General features: G+C 36.8%; 1 protein-coding gene and 1 pseudogene across 1 annotated transcript; both read right to left on the bottom strand.

Moving 5' to 3' along the window:
• Positions 1-1,418: 1,418 nt before the first annotated feature.
• On the bottom strand, positions 1,419-1,844 carry LOC149201369 (histone H2B-like). Its single transcript, XM_089401259.1, has 2 exons — positions 1,707-1,844; positions 1,419-1,625 (listed from the first exon to the last, which is right to left on the bottom strand). The coding sequence occupies exons 1-2, from the start codon at positions 1,842-1,844 to the stop codon at positions 1,419-1,421; spliced, it is 345 nt and encodes a 114-aa protein (XP_089257385.1).
• A 1,982-nt stretch (positions 1,845-3,826) lies between these two features.
• Positions 3,827-4,417, bottom strand: LOC149201368 (nicotinamide/nicotinic acid mononucleotide adenylyltransferase pseudogene; annotated as a pseudogene).
• Between the last annotated feature and the right edge of the window lie 20,033 nt (positions 4,418-24,450).

Raw genomic sequence — 24,450 nt, 5'->3', positions numbered from 1 at the left:
GGATGGATGAGATGTTGTGAGAGCAGTGATTACGAAGCTATAGTGAGTTTGGTGAGGTAGAGGATTTAGAGAGGGGACTCTTGAGCCAAGGTGTTCTCTCCTCTACTAGCTAGTGCTTGTCTCCATTGTACAACCCCATTGCAGCTCGGGGGTCCGTGGGGAAGAAGAGTACCCAAGGAGTAGGCTAGGAGGTTAACCGGTGAGTCTTCGCATTCAGATCAAGTGCATCATCATTCACTCGCAGAGGTGACCAGCTACAAGGGAATACCAGCAACAACAGAGCAAGCAGAGTCTCGCCTTCTGGTGAACGGTACACATGTATTTCATTACTATTGATCTTAGTTAAACATATGTAAATGTTATGATATGTTTTCTTGAAATGAGTGTCAGGAATGTGTGTGCTAAATAAATTTGAAATTTCAATGCGTTTCTTTTCTGGTTGTATTTGCTGTTAAAAAAAAAAAAAAAAATGTAATTAGTCTGAATCGTGGTCCTTACACTTGGTATCAGAGCACAAGTTGAACCCTTGAGGCCTATGGGCCCATGCATGCATAACTAGTTTTGTTTGCTATGTGGGTATTTCTCTAAAATCAAATTACTCAAGTTTAAAAAAAAAAAAAAAAATCAATTTAGGAACATTTTAAGAGCTCTATAGTGTATTATGATCCAAATTCATGGACATAATTGGAGCGGATTTATGTCACAGATCAGAAATAGAGACATCAAGCATTATCCATAGCAGTTCAAAACTGAAACACCAGCCCAGTTTAGTTGACACATCTTACAATATGCTAGGATTTGCACTGATTTCAACAATAGACATATGTGACTGGACCCTGGTTTACTTAAAAGCCTCTTCAAAAACAAGAAGAAAAAAAAAAAAAAAAATTGTTAATTTTACCCAGCTAATTACACAAAATTGTTCCTATTGATATGCGACTCGACTCTGCTTCTACATTGTTTGAATGGTCTGGCATTCTCTAATATTTTTTATCTGGGCATGAATAAGTCAAATGTAGTTTGTCGCGAGTTAAACGGATGAATCTCTGTCACAATCTACGTGTCGATTTCTTCTGCAACAATCGCAAAGATTCATATATAGATTATTGTATCATGAGTGGTAAAGAAGTTTCCACGGACTAAGGCTATTCTTGATCACTTAGAATTGAAAGTTGGGGTGTGTTTAGTCCGGGATCATGCCAACCAAGGTCATGCCAACCTGTGAACGTTGTTAGAATCTCAACTTGCCGAATCTTAACTTGTTAATAACATAGGTTCCATTCCCGATCAAAAAATATATATAGCGGCGAACCAAATGTCTCCATCAAACTCTGAGAGTCAATATCTTGTTTGAAATTCGATACAATAGGTGGCGTCAAAAGACACCAATAAATTCAATTCACAGAAAAATACCAAATTTAAGCGCTGGTAAACTTGGTAACAACCTTTGTACCCTCTGAAACAGCGTGCTTCGCGAGCTCCCCTGGAAGAGCAAGCCTTACGGCGGTCTGAATCTCCCGAGAGGTAATAGTAGGCTTCTTGTTGTAGCGGGCGAGCTTCGATGCCTCGCTCGCCAATTTCTCAAAAATATCATTAATGAAGGAGTTCATGATCCCATGGCCTTGCTGGAAATTCCGATATCAGGATGAACCTGCTTCAAGACCTTAAAGATATAGATCTTGTAGGTCTCAATGTTCTTCTTATGCCTCTTCTTTCCCCTTCTTGTCTACGCTTTCCTTAGGCAGCTTTTTCTCTGCCTTTGGAGTGGGTTTCTTTTCTGCTGCTGGAGATTTCTCTGCAACAGGCTTCTTCTCAGCTGGTTTCTTATCTGCCTTGGGAGCCATTGTTAGAGTTCGAATCTAACGAGACCAAAACTTGAAGCTTTAAGTTCTTTGCAAAACTATCTAGAAAAATGAAGGTACTACTTTCCACTATTTGGCATGCATGCTCCACGCTTTTTCGAGTTTCAACAAACAGATTTTCGGTTGGATACAGAGCAGCAGTTTCCCACAATATAATATATGGATTTAACTGTTTCAGGATCATAATAAAGGAATTCTTTTTAAGGCTATAAATGATCATGGACACTGTTCTTCTGTTCAAGCTTCACTGCAGAATTACTTGAAAACCACATTTGAGAAATATCACTCTCAAAGATGAGCTTTGCAATGTCCTTCCTCCTCTAGAAATGCAAACAATACCATGATCTCGACAAATAGCCCTCGCCTACTCAGGGATCTTTATGTGTCCTGATACCACCAGTTTGCCATGAAGACTCACAAGGGTTCCTACACCACATCAGGAAGCCAAGAGAACAGTGCTCTAGCCTTTCAACACATGAGACTTCTTTTACATTGATCAACTATATTAGTCTGCTCTAGCTGACAGTTCATGATCTCCTATACACACATCTAGGGTTCAGCTACTATCATGTTTTCATCCCTTAAAAGGACAAGCAGTTCTTCCATTGTTTATGTGTTTCATGCAATGACAATTATCCCTTTTGCAGTCCAAGTCATCACTCTTGGTGTCCACATCACTGAGATTTTTCCAATCCCTGACATTTTCAGATGGCCAAATCCTCCTCTCTATGCAGTTCAAGACTCAAAATGGTATGCTATTTCTTACAATGCTTTTCAAGTTCATGGCATATTTCAGGGTTTGGAAGGACAGCAAGAATGCTTTCAATCTAAACATGGAACATGAGGGCACAACACCCCTCCTCTGAGGACACATTTTCCCAAATACTTAGCTGCATTCATTATTAGTTAGTTGCATACTTTTAGCCCTTGAACACAGTTCATTCTTGTTTATTTTTTCTGTTTGGCAGTTAGTTTAAAGTGGACCCACTGTAAAACTACAAGCCCTTTGGCCAAGTGAATTAAGCAATTGGTTCTGAGCTATTCTTTCTTTCTTGATTTTCTTGCTTGTACTTCAATTCAAGTTCCAAGTCAGAACTGTTTTGTATCAATTTCTCAATGGTATTTTTCATAGCCTGCTCTATAAAAACTAAACCATAACCATTTTATTTTTAGACCATTAGGTTATAGGGCCACGTAATCCAAGGTACGAAACATGGAATAAATCTACCCTACAAGAGAATGCACTTAGAGATACATTTATATGCAAAATGTCCATATACAAGTGTTGGGTAGCTATTTCCACCATTTCCATAGTCAATTAATATTTCATAGATAAGGATTTGGGGGTTTTTTTGGTTTTGGTTTTGTTTTTAATTATTAACTAATATTTATAGTCAGCTAATACGTCCATGCAAAGAGATTCAGGATTTTCTTTTGTTTAAATTTTTAATTATTAACTACTTTTAGGGTTTCTAAAGGCAAATTGGAAACTTGGGGAGTCAGCTTAGTGATTGCACACAAAAATAGAACATCTGCATTCCTGTTTCAGCACACTGATTGGGCCCATGTATGCAGGAGCTTTGAGAAGTTTCCATCATGTGGAGGGCAACACTTCAAGAACACTGCCAAGAACACCACATGAGTGACACCCAAAATGAGGGATTGTAAATGCCCCCAACACACTCCTGAATCCTGATGTCTTCCTGGTCAAAATAGGAGCATTTCGTACCAGTTTCCCTGCTCTGAAAAAAGGGGGAAACCAAGCAATGGGTTCCCCCATTCTTGGGAGCAGCAGTTCCTCTACTTTGTAGCTTCAAACTAGAGATATAGTCTTCATGAAACCAAAATTCAGGCAAATTGGTGTTGGCTAAACTTGCATACATAGGATAATTTTCCAGACAACAGCAATGCACACAAAATACGTCCTGAATTTCCTAATGAATAAAGGAGAATTAAATCCATTATTAATTCAACTTTAAGAAAAGACGTACAAATCTAATATTTAGAAAAATTAAAGGTAGCATGACTCTTAAAGACTCTGTATTCACAAGCCCACTAGCACGCAAGGAAGACTCCACTCTCCTAAGAACTACCAAAGTCCGTTGGTAGCTGCTTTGCTTTGCCTCCCATGGGTCCACCATTATAAATGATGAATCTTCAGATGCAAGCTGACATAAATTAATTCTATGCTCCGCAGATGCCAGGCCCTTTTTGCCATATGCATCATTGACAGGGGATATGTAACCCCCAAGAACCACATATCCATCTGATAGCAATTGATCCCTAGCCAGTTCAACCATGCGCAAGTGCATATAAGTTGGTGGATTGAAACTGCCTGGTAATAGAAGAACCACTTGCATTCGTTTTTGTTCCAAAGGATCTGTTGTGCATTTTGTATTCAGCTGACGAGAAAGTTTTTCCAATGGCAGAGGAACATCCATAGAACCTGAAATTGCTGCAGCAGTCCCACAACAGTCAGAATTGTCAGATGTTGATTTGAGAAACTTCCACTTCCTCTGACTTGAAGACAACAAAACTTGCCTACTGGGCCACATACCTAAATGAAAAATCTGTTTGAATTAGGAAGAGGACGTCAATTGAAAGCGAATAATGTAACAAATGTCAATGCATCTAATAAACATGACAAGATTCAGTTTAATAATACTGTTGGATATTTACATTGTGGAAACGTGGTTGCCGAACAAGCATGTAGTTATGTTTGAATGTTGGTGCTTCTAGCTTAAATTCAAAATCAACAGTACAAGGTCTAAGTAATCAAATAATCATGTAGTTACGTTCGAGTCTTGAATCGGATTTTGACGATTCATTATGTCAAGGTGTCTTCTGTTCCATCATGGCTGAAACAACAAGATCATTAAATGTTAGCATTTATAATCTGGCCTTAGCAGTTATAGTCGTTTCCTGACTTCAGAAATTGCTAAATGTTCCCAAATGTCAGCCAGAATAACCAAAAGTTTGTGCATACGCACCACCAGTAAAATGAGCTGGGTTATATGATGATTTTGTTCATGAAGTATCACACAATAATTGTTCAAATATGTTACAGCTTCAATGATAAAAAAAAAAAAAAAAATTAACTGACGTATCACTCTCCCTCTCTTGCTTGTCCAACTGACGTATCACTCGGTCCAATCAATTGTGTATTCACAGGTTTATCTTAAATAGTTTCGAAATATAAAAGAACGTTATCGAACCTCAAGGCAATAATATTAGATTTAGTATTTATTATTGTTATTTATTTATTACTTATTATGGTATTTTTTTTATATATATATTTTTAATATAAAAGAACGTTATCCAATAATATTAGATTTGGTATTTATTATTGTGATTTATTTATTAGTTATTATGGTATTTTTTTTAAGTGATTGATTTGATGTTTTGATAAATACTTGTTATAATCTATAAATAAGGATTTAGAGAAAGTATTAGTTACTCTGGTATTATCAAAGATATTATAAACATATAAAGACACTGAAAATGGGTGTCTTTTATAAAAGCAAATAAAAATATGACGTGGGTTTAATATATTTAAAAGGAATGTTGAAATTTATCCGGTTTATTAAAGAATTTTAGTATGTGTATGTAAATTTATTTGAAGAGCATATAGTTAATTTAAGATTGACTTCTGTTACATGAAAATGATAGATTTAAAATTGGCTTTTGTTAAATAAAAGGATTCATGTTTATTTGGCAAGAGATTTATCAATAAATAGTGGTGAAACTAGTAAGACACATAGCAATGCTTCAACATAAAAATAAAAATTATGAAAAGTTATGAAAGGAAATATGTTATTTAAAGCATCTAGCGTAATGAATTATTTAGTTGCAATGTATACTTTGTTATAGATTTTTACTTATTAATTATGTGTATCTACCAAGTGAGCTTATAATGAGAACCACTTATTAGCATGGCTTATAAAGGCATTAACATATGGTGCAAGCCAAGTGTTATAAATGCCCTGAAAGAGGTTTTTAAAGAAATGAGAACAATGAAATTAAAGTCATACTTTAAATTTAAATATTTTGGTCCACAAGACGTAGAGTAGTCAGTTATAAAGGTTAAGATTATTGTTAAGAAATTCCTTGTGTGAGAGGGAATATGTTCCAAGTGCAGACAAACCATTGTATATTATGGAATTTTCTTATAAAATGTATTTGTCGTGAACATTATTTTTGTAATCTCACCTTTTGTGAAAAAAATCCTATTGCAAGAGTTCCAAACCCCGAATGAAGACATCCCAATGAAGCAAAAACATTACAAGATATGTTAAGACATATTTTACTAAAATGTGAAGTATTCATACTGAAATTAGAAAACAAAATCATATGACTACTTGTACATTAAGGGAATTATGCCTACCATGAATCTGAGTCCTAACAGTGATGAAATGTTGGAATGACAAGAGTACCCTACTGAGAAACTCTTGTGTTAGCCAAAGTCGTGCAAATTCTATACTTCTCTCAAACTTGTGTAGTACATCAGTTTCTAGAAATTACTTGCATATATCAGCGTCTAGAAATCTTGATTATAGTATTATAAAATACATACTTACAAATTTGTTGTATACCTCATCCAATATCAATATCAGGTTCTCGAAATCCTCTTGTATACCTTGTCCAATATCAATATCAATGTCTCGAAATCCTCATTATCAATATCAGTTTCGACATCACTTTCTGGAAATCTTGATTTTAATTTTATAAAATACAGGATCACAAATTCTTGGATGCTTCAATCAATATCAGCATCAATGTTTAGATGCCTCGATCAATATCAGCATCCACTTTCCTTTTTGTAGGTTCTCCCATCCATTCAATGAATGAGTATATAGAGGAAAACAATTTGTCTATCTGTTTTTCATTTTTCCATGCTACGCCTTGAAAATTTTTCCCACTCCATTTGATATAGGGAAAAATAGTTCAAAATTTTTTCCAAATTTTCCATTCCTTCGGTGTATCTTTGCACCTTTAGGAGCAATTGCTAGTTTGCATATGATTAGGAAGTAGGGTAGCTGGGTTTGAAGGGATGAAGGTTTGGACTACTCATTCATTGCAAGTGATGATTACGTTCTATGTAGTTAACATTTTTTTTATCTCTAGATAGTGTGTACCATTAGGTATCCACTAGAAAGGAGTGGTATGTATTTATTTTTAAGTGCTAATGGTAGTCGTACAACATTGAACTTTCAGAACATGGATCATGAAGGTAAATCAAGTCTCTAAGAAGGTGTAGTAGGCATTGTTAGGTCCCCCTAGCAAGCAGTGGCATATGTTATTTTCAAAGTACTGATTGTAGTTCCTAACAAAATTGAAGATTTAGAACATGGTAAACAAAGGTGGATTACGTCATAGGTGAAATATCAATCAATAATTAACACAATTATTATTGACCATTACAGATATTGAAGTCCAAAGGTGGGTAGTTCCTCCTATGACAAAGGCATAGGCATACCCTATGAATTTGAGTTAATACAAAATTATTGCTATCTTAATTGCATGATTGAATGAATAAAACTAGAGAGATTTCTCCTAGATTAGTCAATTTGTAAATTGAAGGAAGGTGGGTGTTATTAATTGTTGCTCTAATTAGTTGTGATTTTGATTATGATGATTTTGTTGGAAAAGTTTATGTACGACGCTTCCTTTAACTATTAATTTTAATAATATCTATAATGTATGTTCTGTACATTTATACGAAAAGTGGGTTGCAATGTTCCCCAGATATAGTCCTTCAGTTATAACGGAATTCGTGTTATAGATACCTTGGGAAAATTTTAACCTGCCCACCAGAAAGTTGGCAAGAGTTTCAGGAAGGGTTCCTCAGATTAGGTGTCGCCGTTTCTCCTTTATGTTCTAAGGACTTCGAGACGAAGTCCATTGTTAAGAGGGGGTGTATGTAGTGCCCACTCTAATTTCCTAACCCTGATACGACATTATCTTAGACACTCTATTCTTCGAGGACCTCAGATTGAGGATCTGGACCCATGACACTATTATTAGCGATTGAGATATTCATGGTTGTGATGTTTATGAATGCTTTCCATTGATATTATGGTAGCATGAATGGTTATGTATCTTATCTATCAGTATTCTGATGATTGCAATATTAATAGTTAAGTTGGTCTCTATTTGAAATTATGATGAGGGTAGTAAAGAATATGTATGCGCTCTACTAAAAGCATAATGAGGATAAATTTTATGGATAGGTATATTTCTACGATGTTACGGTGTTGATAGCTTAATGAATATGTATGTCTCCATTGATGATTATTGATGATAGCCATGAGGGATGTGTCACCTATGTTACCTACTTCCTTTAGTTCAGACTTACAATGGACAATGATGTGAATGACCAGGAATTGTTAATGATGCTATTATGATAATTGACTAACATTGAGAAACCGTGTTACTGATGATTATTGAGTATGGCAGGGAACCATCAGAGGCACTCGCATATGACGAGTTGATGACACCTGGTTTGACGAAAATTCATATTATTTTATCTTTGAAAGTCTAAGTCGATCTTAGAATCTGCCATATATGTTTAACTATATTCTGATGATATATTAATGGTTGCAGGCACAGACTAGTTGCTTGACCGAATGACTCACATATGGGTGATGGCGTTGTACAAGTGGATGGAACTACATGGGAGGGGTGGGACAGAGTCCCTGATCCCACCCACTAGCACTCCCGCCGTGACTTGGGCTGGAAGGGTTGAAGCACCTTCGCCTTGAAGATCACGATGCCATGAGGGCAGGTTCCAAAGTTGGGCCGCTCATGAGGACTTTACCGGGGGGGCGCGCATCAAGGCGGATTCCTTGATCCCCGACACCATTAGTCTCATTATAGCAGGAAACATAAGAGATGATAGTGGTCTATGACGTTGCACTATATTTTCCCCTCGTAATCACTAGATGCTTGAAGGGCAAGTGGTGTGGCACCCTTGGAACTTCAGGGGAATTTCATGAAGGGCACGACCAACTTGGCACCCTTGGCATCACAAATAAACTATTAGGTCTGGCACCCTTGGAACTTCTAGGGAAGTTCTTGAAGGGCACAACCAAACTGGCACCCTTGACATCACAAATAAGCTATTAGGTGTGGCACCCTTGGAACTTCTAGGGAAGTTCTTGAAGGGCACAACCAAACTTGGCATCCTTGGAATCATTAAAAATAAATAATAATAAATAAATATAAGCAAGGAATGAAAACTAGGTAAATTTACATCAAGGGTAGATGATGATTAGAAACCAATGTAATTAAATCAAAAATAAAACTTGGAATAAGGAGGATCATAGGAAGAATTAAAATAGAGTACCTTAAAAACTCTACCCTTCCCATTTTGGAAAATACTAGGAAGATTATGTGGTTTAATTAGGAAAAAGGGGAAAGACAAACATAATGGTAAGGATAAAGATTAATCCTAAACTAATTTAAACCTAATTAAGAAAAGGGGAAGGTGAATCAAAATGAGAATAATAAATTAAATTTAGAGAAATGTAGAGAAGCTCCATGTGTCAACAACCAACATAAGAATATCCATCTAGGAGATAACCTGAGTTAAATTAGGGAGTAGATTGGGGATAAAATCTTGACTCATTAATTGACTTCAAGTAATGAACACAAATTAAGGAATAAAAGGAGGGAATAAAGAGACAACTAGGAGAAGAAATAGGAATCTTGTTGAGGTGAGGAAAATATTAGTTTTAAATAAAACTTTAAGTAAATAATTTTGAGAGACCCTTGATGTGAGAATGACACATGGGTGGGTGAATAATCAAGCTATTGAATTATAAAAAAAATAATTAATTATGCATGACATGACAAGTGTCACCTATGAGGACTCCTATAAAAGAAGGGGCAAGCCATGGAAGAAGGGACTTTTTGGAACCCTATTGTTGGATGGATGAGATGTTGTGAGAGCAGTGATTACGAAGCTATAGTGAGTTTGGTGAGGTAGAGGATTTAGAGAGGGGACTCTTGAGCCAAGGTGTGCTCTCCTCTACTAGCTAGTGCTTGTCTCCATTGTACAACCCCATTGCAGCTCGGGGGTCCGCGGGGAAGAAGAGTACCCAAGGAGTAGGCTGGGAGGTTAACCAGTGAGTCTTCGCATTCGGATCAAGTGCGTCATCATTCACTCGCGGAGGTGACCAGCTACAAGGGAATACCAGCAACAACAGAGCAAGCGGAGTCTCGCCTTCTGGTGAACGGTACACATGTATTTCATTACTATTGATCTTAGTTAAACATATGTAAATGTTATGATATGTTTTCCTGAAATGAGTGTCAGGAATGTGTGTGCTAAATAAATTTGAAATTTCAATGCGTTTCTTTTCTGGTTGTATTTGCTGTTAACTTAAAAAAAAAATGTAATTAGTCTGAATCGTGGTCCTTACACATTATGCCAATTCTTGGGCATTAGCAGCTGCTGGCTTGGGACTTCTTGATCAATGAAGTCCTTTAAACCGTTGTCCTCTAATACGCTTCCATGTGATCCTTCCAAGCTATATAATTCGAGCTTCCATCCAGGGCATACTAGAGTCTCAAACCGTTGAACTCCATTAGTGAAATTTGAGATGTGATAAGAATTTGATTTCTATAATCAGGAACTTCAAAATTCTCCCTTCTTTGTATATTTTTCTTTGCTTTGATCACCTTTTCTCTGATACCATGTAGAAATTCTCACCGTAGATCACCTGATAATGCAATATACTAAAGAAAAATACTTGATCTACTTCTACAAACAATCTTGCAAAAGCTTAATCAATTTTGAGCAAGATCAATTAGAACACATATAACAGAGAATGAGAGATCAATCACACATGAACAAAGAAGAATACTCTGGGGAAAGCCTCAGCTAAAAACCCCGCTATCTATATTATCATACAAGTGGAAATATCTCTAGATTACACAAAGATTTAGCTCACAAGCTATCTAGCTCTTAGTAAAATCCATCAATGCTGCTCATAGACTAAATAGACTAAGCAGCATTGAGGGATTGTACTGAGAGCTGGATAGCTTGTGAGCTAAAGCTTTGTGTAATCTGGAGATATTTCCACTTGTATGACAATATAGATAGCAGGGTTTCTAGCTGAGGCTTTCCCTAAAGTATTCTTCTATGTTCATGTGTGATTGATTTCTCATTCTCTGTTATATGTGTTCTAATTGATCTTGCTCAAAATCGATTAAGCTTTTGCAAGTTTGTTTGTAGAAGTAGATTAAGTATTATGCTTTAGTATATTGCATTATCAAGTGATCTACAGTGAGAATTTCTACATGGTATCAAAGCAAAGGTGATCAAAGTAGAGAATAGTATACAAAGAAGGGACAAGTTTGAAGTTTGAAGTTCCTGATTATAGAAATCGAATTCTTATCACATTTCAAATTTCACCAATGGCGTTCAACGGTTTGAGACTCGAGTATGCCCTGGATGGTAGCTCGAATTATATAGCCTGGAAGGATCACATGGAAGCGGTATTAGAGGACAACGGTTTAAAGGACTTCATTGATCAAGAAGTCCCCAAGCCAAAAGCTGCTAATGCTCAAGAATTGACAGAATGGAAGAAATGTGTGGCTAGAGTGAGGAGGATTCTTCTAGAGGGAGTTCGAGACCACATTATCTTAAGTCTCCATGGGAAGGAGATACCATTTTCAATGTGGAAAACATTGAAGGATCTATTTCAGAACAACAGCGATCAGAGCAAGCTAGCACTGAAAGACAAGCTTCGGAAAATCAAGTGTGAAAATGGTGGCACGATCTCTACATATCTGAACAAGCTCACCACCTGTAGGGATGAGCTTGGAAGTGTAGGAATCATGACAGTCAATGATGACATAGTGAGTCTTGCTCTCGTCGGTCTTCCTAAGAGCTAGCATAGCTACCAAGACTGAGTAAATCGAAGAGAGAAACTGCCAGATTGGGAATGACTATGGTCAGATCTGATGCAAGAGGAGATAAGGAGAAGCTCCAGAGATGGATCTTCATCAAAGCATGATGATGAAGAAAATCTAGCCTTGGTGAGTAAGGCGAGGAAAGTTAAAGGGAAGGCTTCTCATTCCAAATCGAGTTCTTACCATGGTGTGAAGAATATTGACAAATCTAAAGTTCGATGCTTTAATTGTCATGAGGTGGTCGATTATGCAACAAATTGTCCACGAAAGAAATCCAAGAAGGGATCCTTGAAAGGATCAGCTGGTGAGGCACTGGCCTCACAGTTTGAATTGGATTTCATCCTCATCGCATGCATGCTTTCATCAATGGTGGGTTATGTTTGGTACCTGGATAGTGGAGCCTCATTCCACATGACCAGCAACAAGAGTTTATTCGGTACCTTGGAGGAGAAGGACCTCTAGATGCACATAGAGATGGGCGATGATGGAAAGTATCGTGTTTCATGTGAAGGCACAGTTTTGTTTCAGAGGGAGCACGGAGCTCCTCTCACGCTAACTGATGTAAAGTATGTGCTTGGACTGAAGAAGAACCTGGTGTTCGTCGCTATGTTGGAAGACAAAGGCTATGATGTAGTCTTTAGTAAAGGAAAGGCAATCCTGAGGCACATTAGCACTCGATAGACCAAGAGGATTGGGATTCGAGTAAAGAATCTCTACAAGCTGGAGGTAGATGACAGTGCTACATTAAGTTCCAAAGCAGAGTTGGTGCAAAGCCAAGATATTTGTGAGCTATGCAATAGAAGATTGGGCCACTTGCACCATGGGGCCTTGAAGATCATGCAACAGATTCCTACTGGAATTCCCAAGGGTAAACTAGAGCAAGTGGATACATGCAAAGGTTCTACCTTGGGTAAGTATGCAAAATCTTCCTTTCATGATCGAGACAGTCGAGTTGGAGAAATCCTAGAGCGAGTTCATACGGATGTGTGTGGACCATTCTCGACAGCCTCCACCGCTAGACAAACGTACTATGTTATTTTTATTAATGATTTTTCTCGTAGATGTTGGATCTACTTCATGCAGACGAAGGATCAAAACTTCTCAAGGTTTTGTGAGTTCAAATCCTTGGTTGAGAAAGAATCTGGAAAGAAAATAAGGGCCTTGCGAAGTGACAATTGTGGAGAGTATGTATCTCAATAGTTTAAGGTCTTCTTTGCAACAGAAGGAATTAAACGAGAGTTGACGGCACCCCATAACCCACAGCAGAATGGGCTGGTCGAAAGGAAGAGCAGAACGATTATGGGAGCAGCTCGAGTGATGTTGCATGACCAAGGCCTACCACTTCATTTGTGGGCTGAGGCATGTAATACAGTAGTATACTTGCAGAATAGAAGCCCACATTGTAAGGACCAAATCCAGACTGTATACATTTTTTTTTCTTTTTTTTTTGCAGCAAATACAACCAGAAAAGAAACACATTGAATCTCAAATTCATTTAACTCACACATTCCTGCCACTCATTAAGGAAACATATCATAATGTTTTCATACTTTTAACTAAGATCAATAGTAATGAAATACATATGTACCGTTCACCAGAGGCGAGACTCCACTTGCTCTGCTGTCACTGGTATTCCCTTGTAGTTGGTCACCTCCGCGAGTGAATGATGACGCACTTGATCCGAATGTGAAGACCCACCGGTTAACCTCCCAACCTACTCCTTGGGTACTCTTCTTCCCCGCGGACCCCCGAGCTGCAATGGGGTTGTACAATAGAGACAAGCACTAGCTAGTAGAGGAGAGCACACCTTGGCTCAAGACTCCCCTCTCTAAATCCTCTACCTCACCAAACTCACTATAGCTTCGTAATCACTGCTCTGACGACATCTCATCCATCCAACAATAGGGTTCCCAAAAGTCCCTTCTTCCATGGCTTGCCCCTTCTTTTATAGGAGTCCTCATAGGTGACACTTGTCATGTCATGCATAGTTAATTATTTTTTTTATAATTCAATAGCTTGATTGTTCACCCACCCATGTGTCATTCTCATATCAAGGGTCTCCCAAAATTATTTACTTAAATTTTTATTTAAAACTAATATTTTCCTCACCTCAACAAGATTCCTATTTCTTCTCCTAGTTGTCTCTTTATTCCCCCCTTTTATTCCTTAATTTGTTTTCATTACTTGAAGTCAATTAATGAGTCAAGATTTTATCCCCAATCTACTCCCTAATTTAACTCAGGTTATCTCCTAGATGGATATTCTTATGTTGGTTGTTGACACATGGAGCTTCTCTACATTTCTCTAAATTTAATTTATTATTCTCATTTTTATTCACCTTCCCCTTTTCTTAATTCTAAATTAGTTTAGGATTAATCTTTATCCTTACCATTATGTTTGTCTTTCACCTTTTTCCTAATTAAACCACATAATCTTCCTAGTATTTTCCAAAATGGGAAGGGTAGGGTTTTTAAGGTACTCTATTTCAATTCTTCCTATGATCCTCCTTATTCCAAGTTTTATTTTTGATTTAATTACATTGGTTTCTAATCATCATTTACCCTTGATGTAAATTTACCTAGTTTTCATTCCTTGCTTATATTTATTTATTATTATTTATTTTTAATGATTCCAAGGATGCCAAGTTTGGTTGTGCCCTTCAAGAACTTCCCTAGAAGTTCCAAGGGTGCCACACCTAATAGCTTATTTGTGATGTCAAGGGTGCCAGTTTGGTTGTGCCCTTCAAGAACTTCCCTAGAAGTTCCAAGGGTGCCACACCTAATAGTTTATTTGTGATGCCAAGGGTGCCACACCTAATAGTTTATTTGTGATGCCAAGGGTGCCAAGTTGGTCGTGCCCTTCAAGAAATTCCCCTGAAGTTCCAAGGGTGCCACACCACTTGCCCTTCAAGCATCCAGTGATTACGAGGGTAAAATATAGTGCAACGTCATAGACCACTATCATCTCTTATGTTGCCTGCTATAGTGAGACTAATGGTGTCGGGGATCAAGGAATCCGCCGTGATGCGCGCCCCCCGGTAAAGTCCTCATGAGCGACCCAACTTTGGAACCTGCCCTCATGGCATCGTGATCTTCAAGGTGAAGGTGCTTCAACCCTTCCAGCCCAAGTCACGGCGGGAGTGCTAGTGGGTGAGATCAGGGACTCTGTCTCACCCCTCCCATGTAGTTCCATCCACTTGTACAACCCCATCACCCATATGTGAGTCATTCGTTCAAGCAACTAATCTGTGCCTACAACCATTAATATATCATCAGAATATAGTTAAACATATATGGCAGATTCCAAGATCGACTTAGACTTTCAAAGATAAAGTAATATAAATTTTCATCAAACTAGGTGTCATCGACATGTCATATGCGAGTGCCTCTGATGGTTTCCTGCCATACTCAATAATCATCAGTAACAAGGTTTCTCAATGTTAGTCAAATCATAATAGCATCATTAACAATTCCTGGTCATTCACATCATTGTCCATTGTAATTTTGAACTAAAGGAAGTAGGTAACATAGGGGACACATCCCTCATGGCTATCATCAATAATCATCAATGGAAACATACATATTCATTAAGCTATCAACATCGTAGCATCGTAGAAATATACCTATCCATAAAATTTATCCTCATTATACTTTTAGTAGAGCGCATACATATTCTTTACTACCCTCGTCATAATTTCAAATAGAGACCAACTTGACTATTTAATATTGCAATCATCAGAATGCTGATAGATAAGATACATAACCATTCATGCTACCATAATATCAATGGAAAGCATTCATAACATCACAACCATGAATATCTCAATCGCTAATAATAGTGTCATGGGTCCAGATCCTCAATCTGAGGTCCTCGAAGAATAGAGTGTCTAAGATAATGTCGTATTAGGGTCAGGAAACTAGAGTGGGCACTACATACACCCCCTCTTAACAATGGACTTCGTCCCGAAGTCCTTAGAACATAAAGGAAAAACGACGACACATATTCTAAGAATCCTTTCTGAAACTCTTGCTAACCTTCTGGTGGGCAGGTTAAAATTTTCCCAAGGTATCTATAACACGAATTCCGTTATAACTGAAGGACTATAACTGGGGAACATTGCAACCCACTTTTTGTATAAATGTACAAAACATACATTATAGATATTATTAAAAATTAATAGTTAAAGGAAGCGTCATACATAAACTTTTCCAACAAAATCATCATAATCAAAATCACAACTAATTAAAGCAACAATTAGTAACACCCACCTTCCTTCAATTTACAAATTGACTAATTTAGGAGAAATCTCTCTAGTTTTATTCATTCAATCATGCAATTAAGATAGCAATAATTTTGTATTAACTCAAATTCATAGGGGATGCCTATGCCTTTTTCATAGGAGGAACTACCCACCTTAAGCTTGGACTTCAATATTTGTAATGGTCAATAATAATTGTGTTAATTATTGCTTGATATTTCACCTATGACGTAATCCACCTTTGTTTACCATGTTCTAAATCTTCAATTTTGTTAGGAACTACAATTAGTACTTTGAAAATAAACATATGCCACTACTTGCTAGGGGGACCTAACAATGCCTACTACACCTTCTTAGAGACTTGATTTACCTTCATGATCCATGTTCTAAAAGTTCAATGTTGTACAACTACCATGCACTTTAAAATAAATGCATACCACTCCTTTCTAGCGGATACTTAATGGTACACACTATCTAGAGATAAAATAATGTTAACTACATAGAACGTAATCATCACTTGCAACGAATGAGTAGTCCAAACCTTCATCCCTTCAAACCCAGCTACCCTACTTCCTTTCGCTAGGGTAAGCGAGTGAGGCTATCTGGGGCCTATCTTCATTTAATCCTACTGAATCTAATGATAAGGAGTGCAATATTGTTGCAATCTTTAAAGTTGTTGTGACTATTAAGTCTCTTAATTTCCTGGTGATGAGGAATGCATATTCTCGCAGTTTGGCCATCCAAGCTAATGGAAGACAAAGCATATAGCAAGCTTCACTAGTGACCAAAGATGGCAGGCAGACATCATTTACCAGTCTTTGCTTGATTCCAAGCAGAACTAAAAACTATATGGATTGAAGCCAAAGATATGCACAGAATGTAAAACAATAGAGAGAAACCCATGTCTAAATGATCATTGACTGTATCGAATGGCATTGGTAGAAGTATGGTGTTCCAGATAACCATAAACCAATACTATAGCTCTATTTCTGCATTACGAACTAGCAAAGAATCCAAAAAGTCATTAAGGAAAAGTTTTCTTGTTACATTACAAAACATTGAACAAAGAAGTCAATCAAATAAAACAAGGAGAAACTCCAACTCCTTGTGAGGTTACAGGAAGAGAGCAGAGAAAGAACGACTAAGTTTGGCATCTAACATTCAAGGTGATGTAATTGAAAATCTGCTGCCTATGGTGGACAATTTTGAAAGAGCCAAAACACAGATTAAGATATAAATCATAAATATTACAATGTATAATATTATCATGATTGTAATATGCTCCTATGTTGCTTCTTGTTGTTCTGGTCCATTTTCAATTGTTCTAATTGGAATTAGTCTCAATTAATCCTTTACCATTGATAAACAATAAGACCTATTTAGACATTGCATGTACATAATCACTCTTTGTTGGATCATTCTTGGTTGTTGGATAAAATAAATCTTAAATAAGGCTGAACACTTGGAATCAAACTTCGTCTACCAGCAGGGGTTTATTCCATTATAAATTTGATAAATTCTTTATAGAAGAATAATATAGTTCTATTACTACTATTATGATTTAAGTTTTTAGATTACTTTTTATTGTATCAATTTATAGGGAACCAAAATGAGCAAGCTAAACATCAAGAGAAAAATCACAATAAGTCAAGAAAGTTGAATACTTAATAGAAACTAAAATAATTAGAATTACACTGTAAATTTTTATCGGAAATTTTATTTCAATTAAAAATAATACCTTCAATATATCTTACTTAAATTCTCCATGGCAAAACAACCTGCTCGAAAACATTAAAATATCAAATAATTTACAGACCAAAATACTCGACCAACCGCACAGAATCCATAAAATTGTAAATGCAATTGAAATGGAAAATCGTTGCAAAGAAAATTGCAATACAAATATCGAAGAAAGATATTTTAAATATTCTAGATTTACCCAATTTTAATGAATGGAAAATGTCGAATGTATATGATTACATGTTCCATGTTTCAATGAATGGAAAAGGCTTCTGAATATTCTTCCACAACTTTATTTTTCTTTGCCAGTAAAGCAGAGAAACAATATATGTAGGAATTAACCGAGAGTTCTACGACACCATATAACTGGTAAACCCAGAATACAAAGAGATATATGTTCAAGAATTCCTTAAAAAGAAAGCCAGTAAGATGGCTAATGTCAGGCAATTGGAAAATTGAATTGAAAAATATAGAAATTGTTTAAGATATGCCTTGAACCCCTGTTATTTTCTTAAACTGTTTAAGATATGCCTTAAACTTTTTTTTTTTCAAATATTTGTATAATGCTTATTATTACTGTTATGAACCCCTGTACGAAAATAGTTTAGCAATGTAGGCACGAAAACAATTTAGAAATGAAGGAGTCGTCAATCCTATCATTCTACTTTACTTTACAGATTGGCTTCCATTAGACGCTAATAATGCTCCTAATTTGCCTGGAGTATTTATAAACAGTTCGTAGAAATCATGAAAGGATTTAATGTTAATGTGGTCAATATTGTTGGAAAACCATTTGATCCCATGCTACACGAAGCAATTATGCGTGAGGATGAAGATTGTCACTGACTACCATTTTTATGTACAAATATCTCACTTTAAGTTATGACAAATACAATCACCTCCCTCGAAATTAATGACTGCCAGATCTACCAACTTCTTACCCTCATTGGGCCCTAAAGCACTGAACGTTTTCTCCAGTTGTCCAAAACAAATTTGCATAGATCTTGAGCATTGAGTTAAATCAAACACTTAACAAACAAAGCTAGACAGCGCTTTGTTGTAAATAACGAATTCATAATGTTCTCTCTTCTCAGAAAACGTGTTGAATGTCATGTGCTAGACCATGGAAGTAAAGCTATAACCTTGTCCTCCAAACCTATTGGAGTTCATCGACAAGAACATCCTTAAAAACAAAACCATGTGAGCAAAAGCGAGAAGGATTTAAAGCAGAACAAAACCATTTTTAATGTCTAAGGGTAGATGAATGCAGCATATATTCAGATGCCCTCAAAATTCTGGAAGGCTCACCAATTCAAAAGTCACCTCAAGTTCACATAGCACAATGTGCAAAGTTTATATGAAATTCTCGAGATCATCTAGGACAAATATACTGAAACAAATAATGAGGAATGAACCACAATTCAGACTACCACAATTTAGACTAAATATATATTTTTTATCACTATTAAATAATAATAATACCAAATCTACTCAACTCACAGAAATTACAATTCTTTTTTTTTTTCAAAAATAAAAATGTGAGGCTGAATATAAGTGTGAAAGTAATTAATTTTTTTTCACTATTAAAAAACGCAGGGATTTCTCCTCAATTTCGCAGGTATTTACCTTCAAATTCTCTTCCATATGTAGATAGTTTCAAATTCTCTTCTATATGTAGATAGTTCCCAGAATCTAATTCTGAAAAACAAAACGCACCTCCAATAAATTTGTATATTGTTCTTATTTTTCTCATTATTAAATTGCCTTAATTCCCTTATAGATATAGAGGTATTTTGTCTATCTTAAAATATAGATCTCATAATATCATATAGCATTTATCGGTGTACATAAAGTATAAACAAAAACTAAAATGTATTTTAAGAGAAATGGATGCTTCCAGCGCTGCAAAATAAAATTTGCCAGTGTCTTTTGCTATCCCCTTTTTGAAAAAGATCAACTACCTGATTTTGTTCCATATATATGCTCAAAGGTTATAGACTGCAAGGAACTCCCGAGGTTGTGAATACAAGCAATCCAATTTTATAGAATAAAAGGATTAAAATGACCTCTCTTTGGGATAATTTATTCCGCTAAGAGATAATTTAATAGCTAAAAAGACCCTTTGAGAAAATTGAGAAAAAGTTATTTATTTGGCATAATTTATTCAGCAAAGATACTCCTGAGATAATTGAGAGAATTTATGTAGCAAAGAGACTCTCGAGATAATTTATGCAGGCTAAGAGACCGTTGAGAAATGGAAACTTTGAGAAAGAGACTCTCGAAATAATTTATGCAACAAAGAGACAGTTGAAAAATGGAGTACTTAATAAGCAAAGACACTACTTGGGATAAGTTATTCAGCAAAGAGACTGAACTGCTCATGGTATAATTAACCTAGCCATGAGACTATTTGAGGGGATTTGTTAGCAAAAAGACGGTCGAGATAATTTATTCTACAAAGAGGAAGCGAAGAGACTGTCGAGGTAATTTATTCAACAAAAAGCAATTTGCGAAATGGAATATTTTATTGAGCAAGGAGAATACTTGGGATAACTTACTCAGCAAAAAGACTAACTGCTCATGGAGTACTTCATCCAGCAGAGGGACTATTTGGGCTAAGTCATTCAGAAATTAGACTATTGAGAAAATTCTATTTGAGATAAGTCATTTAGCAAAGAGACAGTTGAGAAATGGAACACTGGATGGGATAGGTTATTTAGCAAAGAGACTGCGCAGATTATTAGGGACAACACCGAATTATGGAAATTGCCGATTCCTGAAATCTCGCATCAAGTTCTGGATATTGTCAATTGTCAGTTGTAATATTAATAAGGCGAGTCCAACTGCAGTTGAGAACGGACAGAATCAAAATTGTTGCTGAGTTCCTCCATGAATCGTTCTGTCTCGCTCAAATAGAAACATCTTAATGCTTCGGGACTATTGCTTCCGGTGAACAAGTGTTCTTAGCTACAGATTCAACACGCCCATTTGACCAATTCATTGATCATATCAAATTAGATTCATATAAAGAAACATTTGATCCTGCGAATATATATATTATTTGGAAAAGGGTAATCAATCAAATCCTGGTTGTGACGCAGAGACATGCGATGTCGAGAATTGGTTTCACTATCTCCTGAGTGAAATGGATTGGACCAATTAGCCGCTTCATCATTCATTGGATGGATTCATGCTTCATTTGTTCCTACTTCATTCGAGGGTTTGTGTCACCAATTACTTATGACAGACTCACTGGATCAAATCAATAAACACCAGTCTTATCTATATACGTAATAACTGACATCACCGAGTTCATATTCGGGGATTTGCTACTACCAACATGTTCGAATCCATTTTAATGCTTATCCCCCATGACCCAATCAATATTATAGTGCGTAACTCGAATGAAGCACATCTCGATCAGTGAATCTGAGAGAAAGGATTGACTAGGGATCTGAGTAAATGGAATCACAAGAACCGAATCTTCTTTCCATCGTGTTAGTACTTCTTAGACGGGTCTCGATTCAGCCGCAGGAAACCTTAAGGGATATGGGGGAAACATCTAATAGATTAACCTCGTTCCATTAAGCAACTCGACCTAGTAAGATAAGAGGTGCAATATCATCATTGGATATTGATTGGTCGGAGCTGCTATCCACTTGCTACCAACCAGAGTCGAAGCTTCCATTGCATCGGGATTACCGATCCCATTTTGACGTGGGCTCAGCAACTTCAGATAGCTTACCTTGTCACAATCCATGTAAGCGTGCTTTGACACTGTTCATAATCCATGATAATGTGGGGCCTTGTTCACCTGGCCAGCAACCGATTAAACTATCCATTTTCCTTGCCCCCCGGCCCCTCCTTTTTATCCTCTGGCGGCTTCGCACCTTAATTCTAGGGTCAATACAAAGAGAATCTTCTTATTACCCTGTTTTCTAATGCTTCCTAGATTATGATACTCGATGCACCAGGCTATACTTGACCCCCTGCTCATGGCCCTGGATCAATTGCTTAAGCTGCTGTTTAAACTGGCTCAGATGCTGCTATTGGATGGCCCGAGCATGGATATGAATTTGCGCCTAGAACTATATATGTTACTGGTGCATCTAGATTTCGATTTGAATAAAGTATCGGACCTATTTTAAGACAGAAGGCGTAACATATTGATCGAACGTTTAATGAGTTAAACCTGATGATTAGATCCGAAGTTCCTGGATTAATTGGAGTAGCCTAGTATTAATGGTAAAATAAGAGCTCTATAGGGCTCATTCCTCTCAATGGGTATGGAGATCTTTCTAAGAACTGCTATAAGCTGATACGGAAGTGCTTCCTTCTCGATACAAGTTCTTATGCAAGGTGTTCTATCAGCGCAGATTGAAGGGAGCGTATACCGAGTTGGTGTGGTTTTTGACCTTATTCAGACTATATACATTAAATAGTTTATGTATCTTATCTATTGGTGTTCACTGGAACCAATATTGTCTTGCAATGTTATTGCCCCTTTACTTCGAGAGAAACTGACAAGCTTCCTTTCATTAGCACACTCCAAAGTTGATCACAATATTGCAGGAAAAATCGAGAAAGCAGAAGTAGAGATGGGCACGGTAAATAGTAGAAAGCCAGCCGATGGATCTCCAACACTAGTTCAAAATTTAGTAGCTTCAATGTGTCATAAAGGGAATAATTTTCAGGTTCCAGAGATAATGACCAAGGATTCACGTCAAATGAGAATAGAGGATTCTAGATCTCAAACACCAGCTCAAAATTCAATATCATCACATTGTTATAACGGGAATCAATTCCAGGTTCTGGAGACTATGACAAAGGATTCACGTGAAATGACAATAGATGATGCTGGATCTGAAGCCCCAGTTCAAAATTCAGTATCCTCAGTGTGTCCCAAAGTGAATAACTTCCAGGTTCCAGAGATTATGACAAAGGATTCACGTCAAATGAGAATAGAGGATTCTCGATCTCAAACACCAGTTCAAAATTCAGTTTTTTCACTGTGTCATAAAGGGAATCACTTCGAGGTTCCAGAGATTATGACAAAGGATTCATGTGAAATGAGAATGGATGAGGCTGGTGTTGATCAACCAAAAAGAAGGCGGGTAGATGTTTCGAATACAGTGTGCATGAATGATCTGCTAGAAAAGTTGAAAAAATCAGATGAAATGGCTGTGGATGTGCTTGAAAAAATTCTTATCTCATTCTTGGGCATTCCTTATCAGACAGTTGATGAGACAGCAGGACACTATATTCTTCCCATTGTTTTGGATGATTTTGCGGAAACAAGAAGAAATTTGGCTCTCCAAATAGCAAATGCATTCCAAGTAGCCGGGCACGAGATGTTTTCACCACTCAAGCATGCACCAGATGTTTTAGAAGCAGATGAAGTTATGTCCGCAACTGCAGTGGTTCTTTGTATCTATATCTTGTCGCGTCACCCAAAATTGCGAGAAATGCTTTTCATTTGGTCTAATAATGGTTTACCAAGTGTAAGGACCAGATTCAGACTCTTTTTTTTTTTTTTGAAACTTGAGTAATTTTGATTTTAGAAAAATACCCACATATAGCAAACAAAGCTAGTCATGCATGCATGGGCCCATAGACCTCAAGGGTTCAACTTGTGCTCCGATACCAAGTGTAAGGACCAAATCCAGACTATATACATTTTTATTTTTTATTTTTTTATTTTTTTAATTTTTTTTTTACAACAAATACAACCAGAAAAGAAACACATTGAATCTCAAATTCATTTAACTCACACATTCCTGCCACTCATTCAGGAAACATATCATAACGTTTTCATACTTTTAACTAAGATCAATAGTAATGAAATACATATGTACCGTTCACCAGAGGCGAGACTCCACTTGCTCTGCTGTCGCTGGTATTCCCTTGTAGTTGGTCACCTCCGCGAGTGAATGATGACGCACTTGATCCGAATGCGAAGACCCACCGGTTAACCTCCCAGCCTACTCCTTGGGTACTCTTCTTCCCCGCGGACCCCCGAGCTGCAATGGGGTTGTACAATGGAGACAAGCACTAGCTAGTAGAGGAGAGAACACCTTGGCTCAAGACTCCCCTCTCTAAATCCTCTACCTCACCAAACTCACTATAGCTTCGTAATCACTGCTCTGACGACATCTCATCCATCCAACAATAGGGTTCCCAAAAGTCCCTTCTTCCATGGCTTGCCCCTTCTTTTATAGGAGTCCTCATAGGTGACACTTGTCATGTCATGCATAATTAATTATTTTTTTTATAATTCAATAGCTGGATTATTCACCCACCCATGTGTCATTCTCATATCAAGGGTCTCCCAAAATTATTTACTTCAATTTTTATTTAAAACTAATATTTTCCTCACCTCAACAAGATTCCTATTTCTTCTCCTAGTTGTCTCTTTATTCCCCCCTTTTATTCCTTAATTTGTGTTCATTACTTGAAGTCAATTAATGAGTCAAGATTTTATCCCCAATCTACTCCCTAATTTAACTCAGGTTATCTCCTAGATGGATATTCTTATGTTGGTTGTTGACACATGGAGCTTCTCTACATTTCTCTAAATTTAATTTATTATTCTCATTTTGATTCACCTTCCCCTTTAATTAATTAGGTTTAAATTAGTTTAGGATTAATCTTTATCCTTACCATTATGTTTTT

This window comes from Pinus tabuliformis, chromosome 2_1, assembly GCF_031772625.1.
Source record: "Pinus tabuliformis cultivar Carrire ecotype Pingquan chromosome 2_1, CPIR1, whole genome shotgun sequence".
Classification (NCBI taxonomy): Eukaryota; Viridiplantae; Streptophyta; class Pinopsida; order Pinales; family Pinaceae; genus Pinus; species Pinus tabuliformis.
Note: the sequence above shows the minus strand (reverse complement) of the source record. Positions and strands in the feature narration are given on the sequence as shown.